Source organism: Haemaphysalis longicornis, unplaced genomic scaffold (genome assembly GCF_048455015.1).
Source record: "Haemaphysalis longicornis isolate Haplotype H1 unplaced genomic scaffold, Haemaphysalis longicornis Haplotype H1 scaffold_7, whole genome shotgun sequence".
Taxonomy (NCBI): Eukaryota; Metazoa; Arthropoda; class Arachnida; order Ixodida; family Ixodidae; genus Haemaphysalis; species Haemaphysalis longicornis.
Window position 1 is genome coordinate 87,184,274 of NW_027526422.1, and position 17,722 is coordinate 87,201,995.

At 48.2% G+C, this 17,722-nt stretch overlaps 1 protein-coding gene across 2 annotated transcripts in view; it reads left to right on the plus strand.

Moving 5' to 3' along the window:
* LOC144146043 (dermonecrotic toxin SPH-like) overlaps positions 1-17,216 on the plus strand; it is a 42,416-nt gene extending 25,200 nt beyond the window's left edge. For both annotated transcript variants that reach the window (XM_077677966.1, XM_077677965.1), the window contains exons 3-6: positions 2,433-2,564; positions 3,046-3,171; positions 3,853-4,093; positions 16,988-17,216. In XM_077677966.1, coding sequence (XP_077534092.1) covers positions 2,433-2,564; positions 3,046-3,171; positions 3,853-4,093; positions 16,988-17,123 — 635 coding nt within the window. In that variant the 3' untranslated portion in view covers positions 17,124-17,216. The remainder of the gene's footprint in view (positions 1-2,432; positions 2,565-3,045; positions 3,172-3,852; positions 4,094-16,987) is intronic.
* The last annotated feature ends 506 nt before the right edge of the window (positions 17,217-17,722 follow it).

A 17,722-nucleotide genomic window follows, 5' to 3' on the forward strand; every position in this document is an offset into this window, starting at 1 on the left:
TCCATTCCCCGCCGAGGGCCACCGCCGTCGAGCGAAAACATGCGGAGGCATTTTCTTTCGCGGAGCCACCGCGGGCTATCCCCACCGAGGGGCGGAGCCTAAAACCCGTCACGTGAGCGGGTCCCGCGGGCCAAAAAGAGAGGGTTTCTCCGTCGTGTGAATTCCGCTTTAAAGGAGTAGTTCGCTCGCGTTTAATAAATGTAAAAAATGAAGCATAGGAAATCGACACGCCATCTCTCTGTTCCATTACTTTCTTACTTGCTTAAATATTTATGCATGCACGTTTTTATGCGTTTCTGTGCATGTAGCGAGTGCTTTGGGCGTTTTTTTACCTAGAACATGCGATCATATAATTACCCACTTCCCCCAATTTTATTGTATTGTCATTCTGCAATTTTAAAATATCCCATTATAGTTACCACATCTAAGTGTGCGTTTACATTTACTCCGGAAAAGCTTCAATACTCTCACGGAAAATGCTGGGTGAAATAAAATTTCTGCCACACAGGTCGATTCTTTGGGCAATTAGTTTTTTGTTGAGTAAAAGGAGAAAACATCGAGAAAAGTGCAGGATCTGTCTTCCTCATCATTCCAGCATTCCAGCAACGTTAATCTCCCTCTTCCTCTCTCTGTCTATTAATATATATATACATATATATATATATATATATATATATATATATATATATATATATATATATATATATGGAGTAGTAGAACTTTGAAGATGGTAGAGAACACAAGAGAAGAAAAACTTCGAACAAGGTAAAAGCACGATTGTGGGCCACGTAGGCCACAAACGTAGGCCACAATCGTGCTTTTACCTTGTTCGAAGTTTTTCTTCTCTTGTATATATATATATATATATATATATATGTGTGTGTGTGTACATCAATAACCATGCATTCTCTCTATGTTTCTCTGCGTGCGTGTACGTGCTGTTGTTGTCGTTGTATTTGCATGCGGTTATTATTTCGTGAGCAAAAGATGGGGCATTTGGGCAAAATTTTCGCTTCGCTTTGCCAAGAGAGCGGGCGACAGAAGAGCACTCAATGGAAATAGAGTGGAGAGGGCGCGTGTACAGGGCAGCCTTCGATAGTGGAAAGGGCGACCAATGAGACCTCTGTCGAAAAGCGTTTTAACAGCGGAGCTGTTGTACAAGCCGCAGGGTCGCCGTTGCAGGAAAAGGTACAACAAAATGCCGAGCGCTCGCGAGCGCGTGCCTTGCGGCGACCGCCGAGCGTTCCCGGTACGCGCAGTGGCTTTAGTAAAAAGAGAAGAAAACTCCGGCGTTGCCATCAAGCTCTACCAAGCATGAAATGCTTGCCATGAGGAACACGACGATATCGATGAATGTAACGATGGCTATATAAACTACTAGCACAGTGCAAAGCAACGACGGAACATGTAAATAAACAATTTCCAATTTTTACAAATGTGTTGTGATGTGTCCTTCAGTGCCCACGAATAAAGAAATCCTGCAGCTTCGGAATGGTTGAAGCCTTGCGCGACTTATTGCAAGCTTTTCAGTTGAGCCGGTGGAGAGAGAGAGAGAGAGAGAGAGAGAGAGAGAGAGAGAGAGAGAGAGAGTTGCTTTATTAGAAGAGAAACGAAAGTCGACTCAGCCGATAACTGCCTCTCGGGTTGAGGGCACCTCAATCAAGACTGAGTCTAGGAGGGGGATAGAAAGGAAAGAGGGTGGACAGAAAAAGGTAGAAAAGGAGAATAAGACAACGGTTCACAAGCCGCGCAGCATGGACAGTACTGACGGCATCATAGCCGGTCCGAGAGTCCCGTGTCTTTTAAAAAGTCCAGCAGGGCTCGGAACGCTTTTTCGTGGAAGTCTACAATGCTGAGGATGACTTTGCAACCACCATTCGCCGCGAGGGCGGGAAGGAGGGGAAAACGTTTATATTTTTTAATGGTTGAGTGGCACTCCACTGAGGGCTCGTGTCACGTGCGACAGTTCCCGACGGTTTCAGCAGGGGTGGTACCCTTGGTCCAGGGCTCCAACGGTCTCTGCTGCTTTTTGTGCCCGCAGAATCAGACCGATAAGGTCTTTACAGCAGGCGCTGGCCAGCAGTGCCTCCCATTGCTCCGGATTAGAGTTTCTGATTTTGTTGACAGCCGTTGTGCTTAGGCATTCCCATGTGGTGTGGTACAGAGTGTGTGTTTCTTGATGGCGCAATGGGCAGGCGTCTGCAAATCTAGTCAGATAAAGAAGACGAGGACCTCTTCGATGCACATGACGACGATTACAAGCACCTTCACTTTGCAAACAATGATACTAAAACTTAACTATGTTTCCGGCAATGCTCACCTACAACAGCTTCGCCATTCAAGTCTTGTACGCGAGTGCCAGCTTCCCTGAATTTGTTTATTGTGAATATACACATTCATGTGTCAATTTCTAAAATTTTAACTTTTGGCAGATGAAGCGAAATTCAAGGGCAAGTTATCATTTCTGTTCCTGGACTTGAAAACGTCGGACATAGACGAAGCCTACAAATACCAGGCCGGCGTAGACCTCTCCACCAAGCTAACGGAGCATCTTTGGAGAAATGGTGAGCCAAGCGCTTTCCTCTAGCGCGATCGAAAATTTTCGAAAAGTACGCAGACGTTCTTTCCCGCATGATTACAGCTATCTTACCGAGTAATTAAGAAACCTAACGGTAATAGATTTTTTGCTGCAACAGAAGTTGGACCTATTCAACGGGTATGTTGCCAGCAACTTTATCTTCAAAACAGGTGGGGAATTTCAAGATTCAAACAAAGCCTCAGGTACCTAATTGCGCAGGCAACGTCCAGTTCTTTTTGTTGTTTTTTTTTTTCACAGCTTCACCCAGTATTAGCACAGACTCCTCCCACAAATTAAATCTGTTACTTTTTTTTCGAATAGGCTGCCGAGAACGCCTCAGCTTTAAGCGATTTACTCATTTTACAAACGTAAAGTATCCGTGCAGTGTAACAACATCGCCAGCTTACATATTTTTACCTTCTTCTTTCCTTTCTTTCCCTCTTTCTTTCTTTCTTATTATCTGGTAGTCACCCCAACCGAAGCGTTAAATGTGCTGTTATACGTGGGCAGCGTGGAGAAACGGGATATTTTCGCGGGAGCCCTAGACACCATCGCTGCCTTGCCTGAAGCGGAATCTTGGATGGAACGTGTCGGTGAGCCTGTCAACTTTGATAATACGCAGTGCTCTCTTCCTCCAAAATAATACATAGTATTTTTGACGATTTTGGTGCCTACTTTACACGCAAGATAATGGTGCATATGGTACTGAAGCAATGCAGCCAGTCACTGTCGAGTGACTGGGCTCGAGTTGAACAAACTTTATGCAGCAGCAGACGTCTGCGAAATAGTCCATACCTCCCCGGAAATGGCTCTGTATAGCATTTCAAGCCTGTGGCCCTTTCTGTCCGCTTTCCGAGTAGTTCTGTACGCGTGCCGGTGCGTTGTTCGGATTGCTTGGGTGCTTCAGCCTCCTGAGGTAGGTAGCTATGTTTCCGCTGTTTGGCCAAGTGCTCTTTTGCTTGCTCTTTTGCGGTCTGGCAGCGTCACTGTTTTTCGTTCAGCCAATCACAGTGCTCTCTTTGTTGGAGCCTCTGTTAGCCTGCAGTGACGTATACGACGTTAGAATACCGTTTTTAGTTATGTAACTGACGGCGTCAGGGCAGATAGGACAAATACCTTGGTTCTACATTTACAAAATGTCATCCCAACGACCTTGTAGGCAAAACCCCGATTCCTGCATGCTTTGTTTTTCTACTTTCCAAATTACACGTGCAAACGCTGGTCGGAAGAGCATCTTTTTGTAGTTGTCTGAAAGTAGACATGCTATCTCGCAGGATTTGAGTTTGGTGACTTTAAGTCACCCTCAGAAAACGAAGAAGCTTTCGCTGAGCTCGGCATCGATGGACACCGGTGGCAAGGAGACGGAGTCACAAACTGCCTCGTCGATTTTTTGGGAGATTTTAAGCTGCCGGAGATCATCGCCTGCCGGGATGGCCAGAGCACCGATTGCGACTACGTTGACAAGGCGTACGCCTGGACGGTCGACACACCCCACACCATTGAAACAATGATCAAGTGAGCCGACTGTGACGAACATTGACCCGTTTTCAACCGTCCCGCAGCCGTCATGACTGGTGCATTTTTACCGTTGTGTCATGCATAGCACGGGTGGGCCGCCCGAAGGTCTTGCGGATCATCGGTTATTGTATTGAAAAATCCCGTATATTTGATGACTATGGCTCGTCGTCCCCTCGGCCTCCCATTTCCACAGCTTCTTGTTCGTTTACTACCCCAACTCCGCCGATCTTTTAAAGGACAGCCTATAAGCACGTAGGATTCAGAGTTAGGGAGACAGATTGCTTGTTGTCAACCCTCCTAGCACTTGCGCTCATTTGATTGCTTGGTGCGTGCCTCAGCATGCACCACGGGCGGCCGCGTCTGTAACAACGCGCTGCAACTGCATACATTCCTTCTTATACAGCGCACGCGTTCCAATACGCCACTGCGGATGTGTGTGTGTGTATGCGGGTATGCATCAATTTACTCGATGTCTGAGTCTAGAGCGCCGAACGACGGTACTATAACCGTTCCACTAAAGCGACGTCCATCGGCGTTTCGATGAAAAAATGCCGCGTGTGGCACTACTTCCCCTCAATTACTGTAATGTAACTTCATCAACATCATCATCATCATCATCCTATCTACACCCACTGCAGGTCAAATGCCTCTCCCGTTAATCTCCAATTATCCCGGTCATGTGCCAACTGCGACCAATTTATCCCCGCAAACTTCTTGATCTCATCTGCCCATCTAACCTTCTTCCGCCCCCTGCCACGCTTGCCTTCTCTAGGGATCCACTGTTACCCAATGATCAACTCTTATCTTGCCTTCACATTATATGCCCCGCCCACACCCACTTCTTCTTAATTTCTACTAATATGTCCTTAACACGCGTTTGTTCCCTGACCCACTCCGCTCTCCCCTTGCCCCCTGAGTCGTTCTTAATTTAAGTTGAACCCTCTTAGTGAGCCCCCACGTTCCTGCCCTGTAGGTGAGTACCGCAAGATGCAGCTGTCATACACTTTCTTCTTCAGGGACAATGGTAGGCTGCCATTCATTATCTGAGAATGCCTGCCGAATGCACTCCACCCCATTCTTATCCTTCGAATTATCTCTGCCTCATGGTTGGGATCCGGGGTCACAACTTGGCCTAAGTAGATATATTCGCTTACCACTTCCACTGCCTCGCCACCTATCTCAAACCGCTGTGCTGTCCCGAGGTTATTGATCATTGCTTTGGTTTTCTGCATATTAATTTTCAGGCCCACGGTTCTACTCTGTTTGTCCAGTGCGGACAGCATGCTTTGCAATTCGTCCCCCCGAGTTACTTAGCAAGGCAACATCATCAGCAAATCTGAGGTTACTCAGGTATTCTCCTTAACCCTTGCTCCCACCTTGTCCCAATCTAACGTTCTAAACACCTCTTGTAAACCTGCTGTGAATAACATTGAAGAAATTGTGTCTCCTTGTCTGACGCCCTTCCTTATAGGTATGTTATTGCTCGCGTTATGGAGGACGATGGTAGCTGTGGGCCCATTGTAGAAATCATCTAGTATTCTTACGTAATGTTCGTCTACACCCTGATTCCGCAATGCCTGAATGACTGCTGAGGTTTCGATCGAGTCAAATGCTTTCTCATAATCTATGAAGGCTATGTATAGGGGTTGCGTATACTCCGCGCACCTCGCTATTACCTGACTGATCGTGAACATGGTCCATTGTTGAATACCATTTACGAAACCCTGCTTGTTTATTAGGTTGACTGAAATCTAAGGTTACAAATTCTGTTAGCGATTACCTTGGTAAGTACCTTGTAGACGACTGACAGTAATCTGATCGGCCTGTAATTTTTCAAGTTTTTCGTCACCTTTCTTACGGATTAGGATGATGTTCGCGTTCTTCCAAGATTCCGGTACACTTGCGGTCATTCGTTCATTATACAGGCTTTCCAGTTTTTCAAGTACAATTTGCCCGCCATCCTTCAAGAGGTCTGCTGTTATCTTATCTTCACCAGGTGCTTTGCCCCCTTGCATTTCTTTCAAAGCCTTCTTTGCTTCTTCTGTCGTTACTGGTTGGATGTCTATCTCCTCTGAACTACTTCCTCGTTCGGTATTATCCTGGATGTCGCGGATACTGTATAGATCTCTATAGAACTCCTCGGCTACTATAACTATTTTATCCCTATTTGTGATGACATTATCTTGCTTGTCTTTAAGTGCATACATCTGATTTTTTTCCCATGCCTAGACACCTCTTCACTGCTTTCAGGCAGCCTCTGTTCTTTACAGCATGCTCGATCCTCTCCATATTATAATTCTGTATGTCAGCTGTCTTACGCTTACTGATTAACTACGAAAGCTCCGCTAGTTCTATTCTGTCAGTTGTGGTGGAGATTGTTATGCTTTGCCGTTTCCTATTAAATCTTTCGTCTCCTGGGAAAGTTTACCAGTATCCTGTCTAGCGATCGTACCTCCGACTTCAACTACACTCCGTGATAATGCGTGTAAGATTGTCGCTGGCTTCCTCTGTCGTTAATTCTGCTTCCTCAATTAGAGCTGAATATCGATTCTACAGCGCGTTCCTGAATTCTTCAACTTTCCGTCTTACTGTTAGCTCATCTATCCGCTTCTTTCGTACTAGCTTGTTATGGTTCCTCCTCAAATCTAGCCATATTCGAGATCTTACCAAGCGGTGGTCACTACACCTCACCCTTCCGAGCGTAACGTAAACGCTAACGTAAACTAACCTATATATTACAACATAACCTAAGGAACTGAAAGCAAATTATTTAAAGCACCCAAAAATAACCTAAGCCATAAAAATTATAATTAAAACTTCAGACGTAAAAAAATTAAGATGGCAGGAGCCGCTCTCGAACCACCGGCCTCAGTTGCAGGATGGTAAGAAGGAACCTCTACGTTACGGCAGACGCTCTGGCCTGCCTCAGCCCTGTCTTAAAAATTCGAATGTCGTTCGACGGTACTCTAGACACTGTGTTACTCGGTCAATAAAAACTGCCGGTTATATACGACAGCTAGGCCTCCCGTTTCACTTTTAAGCCTTAAGAAGGGGAGGAGAAAAACACTTTTATACTACAGCATGTCAGCGCGAAACACGTTGGTTGAGAGCGGCTCCGAACACTTCATAGGGTGATAGGGGTTCATATGCTGCCTTTGCCACCTGGCTCCTGATAACCAGCCGTAGCTGATCGCCCAAGGCAGGGCCGGACAGCAACAGCTCCCATCGCTCGCTAAGGGAAAAACAGCGATTATTAGGACAGAAAATTGGGATAGGTGCACGTTGATTTTCTTGGCTGAAATCGCAATCTCCTTCCGAAAAGTACCTTGCTGTTCACATAATGGGCAGCTCTTCTCGCGCTGATGGAAAGCATGCCATTGAGTAAGCGGGGTTGAGGGAACGCCAACCAGTAACCCCGGCTTGACGTATAATGAGTGCTTCTTCCAATCGCTGCCAGTTGATGACTTCAGAATGTTTCAATATGTGCGTTAGGCCTAACTTTCTATGTTTCAGTGAAAGGTTACCTTCCAATCGACCTTTACGATGTGCCCAGCAACGTAATAATCATGGCATGCCAAGGTGAGGGAGCAGGTTGGTGGCGTTAGACGTCAAAGCATAGGCCTAACTCCGGGCCGTCGCATACCGGCCTCGCCCCTTCTGTCTGCTGTACATCAGGCCTTGCGCAAGGGAGCTATACGGAGACTTCACAACTGAGGCTATACGAATGAAGCTCCGTTGAGTGAACGAGTTCGCGCGAAATCGGCGAAGGTTGGCTAGTGCTGCTTTTGCCCTGGAACAGAATCGCGATTGTGCGGCTTAACAGTGCATTCCCTTGGTTACTATTGGATCATATACATCCTATACTAAAAACAGGCATTTGCACTGCGTTTGTCCTTTCATACGCGATCACTGCATGCGAACACACCTTCTTTGACGGGTTTGCCGGGCTCGTAGGCAAAGAGCTCACTCTCATACAATGAAAGTGAAACAGAAGCTTTCATGCAGACCGAAAAAACAAAAAATAACAACGCACGCAGATACAGATAGTCTCTCTAGGTTAATCGAACGGCCTATGCCGCTGCCCGAGAGCATACACTCTCACCCAAAAGGGGCAAGCCTCGCCTGCATGCTGCTCCCAATATTAACCAATATTAACGTCAGGAAAGAATTACCCGGCATAGCACAAGAAATCGTCAAGGGAAGAAACGGAAGAAGCTTCTTTTTTTTCGGAGATTACAGACTAATACGTGTACCCATAGCACCCCACTCTACATCATTTACACCACCGCATACCACTCCGCCTATAATTTCTGCCCTAAACTCGGCACCCGTATCATCAAGTACGGGAGTGTCAACAAACACCCGACCTCCCTCCCAATCAAGATAACCTTTTTCTTAGAGCATACGATAGCATTCCTGGCCAGCCTCGGTCTTGAAGCCCAGTAAGATCTGGTGAATAGGGCCCATAGTTGCGGCCGGGGCATTCTGGACTATGGACGCCGTCCGTGGGAGGGTGCCCTAAAACCAGCACCTGATGCTCGATTATTACAGGGAAGCTGCCTCCGACTAGGATCCAGCAGATCGCCTCCGGTTACAGACCAAGCGTAGTATCTGGGTTCAAGACAGCGATAATAGATGGAACGAGGAACGACAACACACACCGCTGTCTAGCAACTGGTGGTTTTATTGTGGACCTGCCAAATATACCGAAGGAGAAGAAGGAAGGGGGTATAGTTCGCAGGTCGCGGAATAAAAGCACCAGTTGCTAGACAGCGCCGTGTGTTGCCGTACCTCGTCCCGTCTATTAAAGCTGTTTTGAACTCAGTATGTCTACTTAGGCCAAGTAGTGACCCCGGATACCAATTATGAGGCAGAGATAATTATAAGGATAAGAGTGGGATGGAGTGCATTCGGCCGGCATTCTCAGATAATTGATGGCAGCGTATACCATTGTCCCTGAAGAAGGAAGTGTATGACTGCATCTTACCGGTGCTCACCTACGGGACAGAAACTTGGAGGCTCACTGAAAACGTTCAACTTAAATTGAGGACGACTCAGCGAGCAATGGAAAAGAAGATTATAGGTGTGACGTTAAGGGACAAGAAGAGAGCGGAGTGGGTTAGGGAACAAACGCGTGTTAAGGACATATTAAAGGAGCACTGACACGGAAATTTTATGTTACACTTTTATTGCTTTTGTCGGTGCTTAATGATCTGGCGAACCTGAAACAGCACTTCAAATACTCCAGCGCGCGATAGTTAATTTACATTGAACGGCCTGAAAATCGTTTCTTTCAAATTCCCGCGCTTTCATTCCGAACGGCGCATATGACAGAATCCCTGCCTGACCTCACCGCTTTGTGCGGGCGTCATCGGCGCCCGCTTGAGATGGTGTTGCGCCCGCTCGCCGCTCGTGGGGCCGCGCGCGTGAAGTGACGTCACGAGTTTTGACGAGCGCTGCCGCGTCACTTCTTTTAACTTCACGGGGTGATGTCACGCTGATGTCCATTTGCTGAGTGCCGCTCCGCGCGCTGCTCCGTCGGCGCGATGAACGAGATCCAATTGAACTAAGTTCTTCGCGTCGCAGGCCGCTCATATTTCAGCCAGGGTATTCTGTTGAGTGAATGAAGCGAACTGTGCAATAATATTAACACCGAAAATTGGTGTCAGTGCTCCTTTAACACATATTAACACGCGGACATATTAACACGCATATATAAGGACGCGTGTTAAGGACATGTAATGCGAAGGAAAGATAACCGTTAGTCGTTAAGGGCAAGAGGGTGGATCCCTGGAGAAGGCAAGCGTGGCAGGGAGCGCCAGAAAGTTAGATGGGCAGATGAGATCAAGAAGTTTGCGAGGATAAATTGGCCGCAGATAGCACAAGGCAGGGATAACTGTATATCTATGGGAGAGGGCTCTGACCTGCAGTGGGCGTAGACAGGATTATGACGATGATGGTTATGATGATGATGGAGGTGGCAATGATTATGATGATGATGAACTCAGTATGCACTAACTAGTCCGAATACATGTCCTAACCGAGCGCAGACCAAAATTTTCAGCGTACGAAAAATTTGTTCAAAAAAAAATTAAAGAAGAAGGTCCTAGGGGCTCCGGCTTTTATTGCGCCTAGAAAAATATATTTCCGGCCAAGCATTTTGGTTTAGACATGAAACCGACTTGAAGGGGGTCGATGTCAGCTATAGCTTGGTCTTTGCAGGCTGGCTTTCCCGCACTGTGCGTTGCATAGTGAAGCATGGCCATCCAAGGATGGAGTATGGTTACAACTCCACTTAAAGCTCTTCTCCTTCCCGAGTCGTGTGTACACCTCGCCACGCGCGACGCCTCTATAACCTTGACGTTGCGCGATATGCCGTGCACTCTTAGTGGCTAAGGCGTTGTGCTGCTGAGCACGAGGACGCGGAACGTTCGATTCCCGGCCGCGGCGGCCGCTTTTCGATGGAGGCGGAAAGCAAAAACACCCGTGTGTACGAGATTTCGGCGCACGTTAAAATCCCCAGGTGGTCAAAATTAATCCCAAGCCCTCTGCTACGGCGCGCCTCATCGCCTGCGTTGCGTCGGCGCGTTAAACCCTACAATCAGAATCCGATATGCCGTGCACTCTTCGGCGGCCACCTGTGCGGCGTTCTACAACCGGCGTCATGATCGGTGTAGCCGTGTAGCCGCCCTAGAATAAAACATCATTGTCCCTACTCTCCAATAGTGTGTTCTTAGTCTGTGGCGAGTAGATAGTGCCACTGTCCTTATGACTCAACATAGAAAATCTAAATCCCAACATATATCCCACCAGAGCGCCAGCTTCGCTGGACTTCCCTAATAGCAGGGTGCACGGAAGGACTCTGGTCTTTAAAGATCGAGATTCGTTCATTCAATCAATCAGGCGCACCTCCTGCTTTCTCTTTTCCGCCCATTCTTTTATGCAGTTTGTTGTCCCACGAAGTCCTAAATTGATATGCTCGCAACGAAGCGTCCTAGCATGCTTTTGTCATGCTAGTGGACTACCAAAACCGCTCATAAAGGCAGTCTGCAGCAATGCACGAGTGCTGCATTAAGGTGCTCATGTTGTCACTTCAACAACATAGGGATCACTGGAAACGAATTTAGTCTTTACCATGGTACGATGTGGTCCTTCTGCTGCCCGGAGGTTCGCTCTCACCACGACGCAATTTCGGCGCTGTCATCGCACGGGGCGGTCCTTGAAAGCACTCGAGATCATTACGCATCCCAGCAACTCTCCTTTGCCGTCTCTGGCTGGGGGTGGCTTTCACAAATGCTTATTCATACACAATAGGAATGGCAGCATGTGAGGAGTGCGAAACGTGTGGCACGCCGGAGACGATACGGCACGTCTTATGCGAGTGCCCACGCTACTCGCCTGAAAGAAAGAAGCTGTCGTCAGCACTGAGGAACCTGGACTCTCGGCGGCCATTTTCGGAGAAGAAGATTCTGCGCTGCTGGCCCTCTCTGTCATCCGCGCAGAAGGCGACTAAGGAACTTTTACGCTTTCTTCGGGCGACGAACTTAAACACCAGACTATAGACTGAACGCCTCCACTGTCTATCAGTGTCAGTGCTTCAGCGCTGGGCATACGTGTCTACTCCAACTTCTCTTCATTCTTTTCTCTTTTTTCCCTATTTTCCCTTTCCCGCGTGAAGGATAGCAAACTAGGCTCTAACCAGGCTAACTTTCCTGCCTTCCTTCTACACCCTTCCTTCCTTCCTTCCTTCCTTCCTTCCTTCCTTCCTTCCTTCCTTCCCCCAACACTCCCTTAGGAGGACTTCAACACACCCCCAAAATCGAAATTCTGGATAAACCCCTGCACGACAGAGACAGAGAAAACATTTTCATTTATTGAGATTTTGGATGCGTCTAAGTTCACACCGCCGTGCAAAAGTATATAATGATTCCGCGCCTTGTATTTTATTTTATTTCCAAAACACACCGCACTTTCTTGGACATGATCATTTTATTTTTTCAACTTTGCCGCTCAGGTCCTATTAAATACATTTAGGGTTATACGAGCTAGTAACTGTAAATATTTTAAATTAAAAAAAACAACAAAACAGAACAAAAGTCACCCACATTTGGATAGGAAACGCACGAAAATAAAAATAAAAACTGCTGAATCTTGCACTAAGTCCCGCAAGGCTTGCACCATAGCGAAGCTGCAAGATTTCTTTGTACCTGAGCACTGAAGGACACATCCCCGGGCACGCATCAGTACATGTTCGAAATTGTTTATTTACATGTTCCGTCGACGCTTTGCGCTGTGCTAGTAGTAGTACTCATCGTCATATGCATCGATACTGCCATGTTCCTCATGCCAAGCATGACATGCGCGTTAGCACTTGACAACAGCTAGGTCGCAGCGGTGGCGCGTACGTACACGACGCATGCGCGTCGCTCCTGGAGTCGCATCGAGGTTACGCGTGGAGCAGATGTTGCGCCAGCTGTGGAGTTGTTGGTTGCTAGGCAACGCAAGGCGCTCCTCGGGGTTTTCGCGATATTTTTTTTTTTCTTAAAGCCACTGCGTGAGGCATGGACACTCAGCGGTCGCCGCAAGGCACGCGCTCACGAGCGCTTGGCATTTTCTCGCGCCTCAAAGTTCTCGCAAGTTATTTTTATTTTTTATTTTCTTAACAAAGCTGTAAGGTCCACTTATGAGATCAGCGGCTAGGCGCCCGGGCTGCGCGTGAGAACCCGCCACTCTGTCTGGGGGCTCAGCACGGTGGACTCTACGCTGCAGCCGTCACCAATTCGTCACGGCGCGCACGGGAGACGGATTGTCTGGCCGACCGAATACCACGGGGATAATCCCCCATTGAAAACGCAGACGGCGCCGCCGGATTCCGAGAAGCGCCGGGAAGGTGTGATTACCGACGTCGGGACGAGCGCCGCGCGAGCCTCCATTGTTAACGCGTCCCGGTCAGCACGACGCACAGTCGCGCTTTTCGTCCTCACCCCTCGGGGTCGTACGCGCCTGCTGGCCCGCGAGCGGTCCGTTGACCCAAAGATGGCGGCGACTCATTGAATATTCTGTAGCGCGCTGAGTGACAGCTGTCTACGCGAATTCGGGCACTCCCTTACGCGTGTACGACGCTACAGGGGCGTTCCCGAGAGAGTGTGATCTCGAGGTGTTATAAGGCCGAACTTGGCCGTTGGAAATCGTTCTTGTCTGAGCGCCGAGCTGGGCAGTTCCCGGCGGGACAATGAGTCTCGACCGTTAAAGCTAGTTTGGGATTTGTGAACCCCCTAGGTTAGAGGTTAAGATCGCGTCGGAGGTTTAGGGTACAGCGCCGTACGGGGCAACTAGACAGATCTCGCGGCGAGAGAGTCTCGGCCGTCGTTTCTCGAGCGGTTTGTGTCACATCCCTCTCAACACCTACCACCTCGTCTTCTCCTGCCCCCAACACTCACATCCCCACCCCTCCCCTTCCCCTGAGCAGTGGGAGTCCGAGCTGACCAGCTCCGCACCGGAACGCCAGGTCGCCCTGGTGCGGCGCGCACTGGAGGCAGCCCGGACAAGAGGCCTCCTGGACTTATGAGGCTAACCACGCCCTTCTACCCCTTCCCTTTGGCTCATTAGACGTTTTGCCACCACCACAGAACGAACTGATGAAATCAACGTGTATTCCGATCCGTGCTCTCACGTGATTAGCTGCCTGGATTTAGACATATTTAATGCCTCCGAGAAAACGCGCGTTTGGTGAGCCAGAGAAACCGCGTAAGAAATTTTATGCATTAACAGACAATTCTCAAAATTTCTGCAAACATTTTTATGCCGTAGGTTTTGTTTGTTAGTATACAACTTGTGACAGCGGTTTCGGTGCAGCGAAAGCGACGCAGTTTCTGTTTATTCAAGCGTAGGTGCAGCTTGTGGTGGCCGTGACCACAGCAATTAGTGAAAACGAGGCCTGATTTTTGGCACCCTTCTGTCTGTCGTCCTTCAGCCACTCAGGAAGTAGTAGTAGTAGTAGTGAACGTTTATTGGGGCAAAAGGGAAAGGGAAAATGGCGGTGGTGAAGCGTCCTTAGTCCAGCATGCCTCTTGACCGGGCCGACGTTTTTTGAATAAAAAAAAAACATTCAGTAACCAAGTCTTATTACAGGCATAAAGCAACGCTGGCGAGCAGTGGTTTATCCAGAATTTCGATTTGGGGGGCGGGGGGTGAGGTCGAAATCCTCCTGTGGGGGTGTTGGCCGGGGGACTGCTGAGGGGGGTGAAAGATCCCTGTGCCTGGTACTTGTGGTTGTGGAATCTTTTTTGGGGAGGCGTCGAATTTCTTCGCGGGGTAGGGGGGGGGGGGGGGGGATGTTGTTCGAGTGTTTTAGGTTGGTGTATCCCTGGCCAGGAATCGGGGCCTCGAGGAGGTTGATGCGTCCGCTTCACAAAATTCACGCAACTATGAACTGGAAACGCAAAATTAGATTCGCAAATACGTAATTCGCACCGTTAGAGGAAAAAACAAACCCGAACAAAGAGACACAAAACACGATGCAGCAGATAAGCGAGTCGAAGTAAATCGCGCCATAAAACGAAGAAGCGAAAGCTAAAGACCCGTTCACACTTGCGACGAATCGAAGCGACGTGATTTCTGCCGCGGCGACAAAAATTGGTCGAAACCAAACGACAGAGACGATAGCCGGGAGACTAGCGACAGAAATCCCGTCGCTTTCACTCGCTTTCGTCACAAGTGTGAACGGGCCTTAAGAAAAAGACTTTTTTTTTTTATTCGGAAGTTTGCCCTGCGGCATAATAAATGTAGGCGCTTACAGACTCAAATACACATTTTTGTGCGGACACGAGGCGGTACGTTTCTCGCATCACGCGCCATTCGACGGGGTACCCCAAAAGAATGCTTACGCAATGATTTTTTTTTTTTTTTTTTTACCGTTTAGGCGGAGTAGACGAGCGAAAAGGGCAAGGTGCCGGTACGTACTTACCGCGTGGAAATATATGTGAGAACGTCCATGGGTGTCGCAAATGACGCGCACTGATTAGCGTTGTTCTCGAGCAAGGTCCTTGTGGTAGCTGAGTTGAGCAGACGACATCACGCTTATCACCACAGTCACGTGATATCTTGCTTGTTCGCGAAAAGAGCTTGAGTTGAGTGTTTTATAGTCTCGCAGTTTAAATGTAATTTTTTCTAACTTTGCTATTGCACAACTTTTCTTGATATTTAATATTGTTTTACTCAAAAATATAAACGTCACTTGCATCACGTGACTTCCGGATTGTAAGCGAATCTAGACCGGAAGAAGAGACTAAAATTTTATGCCTCACATGAAGAAATGCGGGTCCCGCGAGCAGCTGCGACCAGGGGCCGAGCGGCGTCGCCGAAGGCGCCGTACGAGAATGTGGGTCCCGCCCCTCCATGGTCCCGCCAGTCTCCGAGTGTCGAGCTCCCAGCCTCTTATCGTGGAAGTACTGCCGCTGTGGCTGTTCAGAGCGAGGCGAGATTAAAGTGTACTAGAACTTTTCTAGTACACTTTGGCGAGACGAATATCGCATGCTCCGAAGCACCCTCACGAGCTGCAAGCTGAATTGGACTTCTGACGTTTTATCGCTCGAACGCGCGTCCGTAAACATTCACAAGCCCGGAGTGGCCTACGACTGCGTGGTGTTTGCCGGTTTGCTGTGGCGATTAAACGTTGCATTCTGCTGGGAGTTACCGCGCCACTTTTCTTTTACATCATAACGGTGTAACGAGGGTCCTATCAGCTGAGAGCCGGTGCGAAAAACTTGCGTTTGGTTTCGCTCGCGTGCGCACTTGGGTACGTTCGCTTTATCGGCGCCCCGACGTTGTGGCACGTTGTATGTGCCGCATTGTCGTGTTGACGTTTGTGGTACGTTTCTGTATTCTTCAGTGAATTGGAAAATAAGGTACAGAACCACCGATTTTTGGGGCAGGCGCGGGAAGAACGGATCATTCTCGGCCTCACTCGCAGGTAGTACGTGGGCTGGTTGTGCGAGGACTGCTGCATCCGTGAGATATAGACGTATATGTGAAAAACGAATGCGAGATTACGCCTGGGAGGGACCGTGGTGAGTTCCAGACTGACTGCACCCTTGGAAATAAACGGTTACACGGTTTGCCTTGAGGTACTCGGCAAAGAATGCTTACGCATTAAAATGCACAGGGTGACGTTAACACTCATCTACATTTTTTAACGCATTGGCCGTTTACCGGTGCCAGCCTTTATTCCACACAGATGGTAAAATGAGGAGGGGGGGGGGGGGGGGGACGGTTTAGCTTGGGCTGTTAGGTGGTGAGTTACTTTGGCTCTCGATAAAATGACCAATAAAATTCACCAAAACTACAAACGCTGGAGTTTCTCTTCAGCTCCCAGGCTCCCATGCTGTCACTCATGGGAACAGTAGGCACAAAGCTCCATGTTACAGAAAGAAATTGTAAACTGCTGTGCCATTCCCATGGCCACACGGTAATAGAACTCGCACATAAGCGCCTTTCTCTTCAAAGCACACACATCAAGGTAAGGCTGATGTGGAAACCGTGGTTATTAAAACCAGTGCAAATAAGTTAAACTGGTAGAAATGAATACTAATAATTCTATTCCGACTTAAATTGGGTGGAGCCAGGCGTACAGCGATGCAAAAAGTGCCTATATCAATGAGGCACATACCCAACCTAAGAAACGTCTGACGAGTTTACGTTTCACCGCACATATCCACTCACAACACCACTTAAAAATTAAAAGCACCGAAGCAAAGACGACAAAAACAACGGAAGGCTGCATAGTCCAATGCGCCGGCTCATTCCAGTAATGAGGGGAGCGCCCGTCCAGATTGTCTGGCAATGACGAGAGTTTACAGTTTCTTGTTTGAAAAGTTTTCCTTTCTTTGGCAGACTCGGACTGGATGGGATGATCACAAACAAGCCGGAGAACGTGCTCAAGGTAATGAAACAGGATGACGTTGCACCCTTAGTGAGACCAGCTGGTCCCCAGGACAGCCCTTGGACCCGAGTCGTTACTGGTTCCTGACTGATGGAAAACGCCACCTAACAATGACAATGTACCAACAATGCGGGTTCACAGCTTAAATAAATAAATAAATAAAAAAAGTTCTGAAAAAAATCTTTCTGCTGGCAAAAGAGGACTGGTGCGAAACGCCAGACATGTCCAACAAAAACTAGCCGTCTTGGAAGTCGCTTGCCGGGGTGACAAGAAGGAGAGAAAGAAATAAATTGGCCTCTTGTCTGTTTGCTTCGCTGCAAGTGACGTACAAAAATGATAGTGTTTCCGCTCCCTCTGCCGCACGTAACTCCCCTTCTCCCCTTTCCTCACCTCTCTCCCGCATCCACACTTCCTTCTTGAGCATTTCCCAATCCGTTTCGCTCTCGATCCCCTCTATCCACCTTCTTTGGCCTGCACGTCTTTTCAACTGCCCATTCCCGCTTCTCCACCCCTAGCCATTCCCCCCCCTACCCTTGGAGTTGGTCACAATCTCCGCTAGTGCTCCGAAAATAATTTTTAGATTCTATGAATGCATGTTCATCAAAACAAGTAAGTGGTGGCTTTAAATTTCTCGAGAAATGACCAAAATTTCTTTCAAGGCACTGGATTTGTCTTCAGTGCATTGC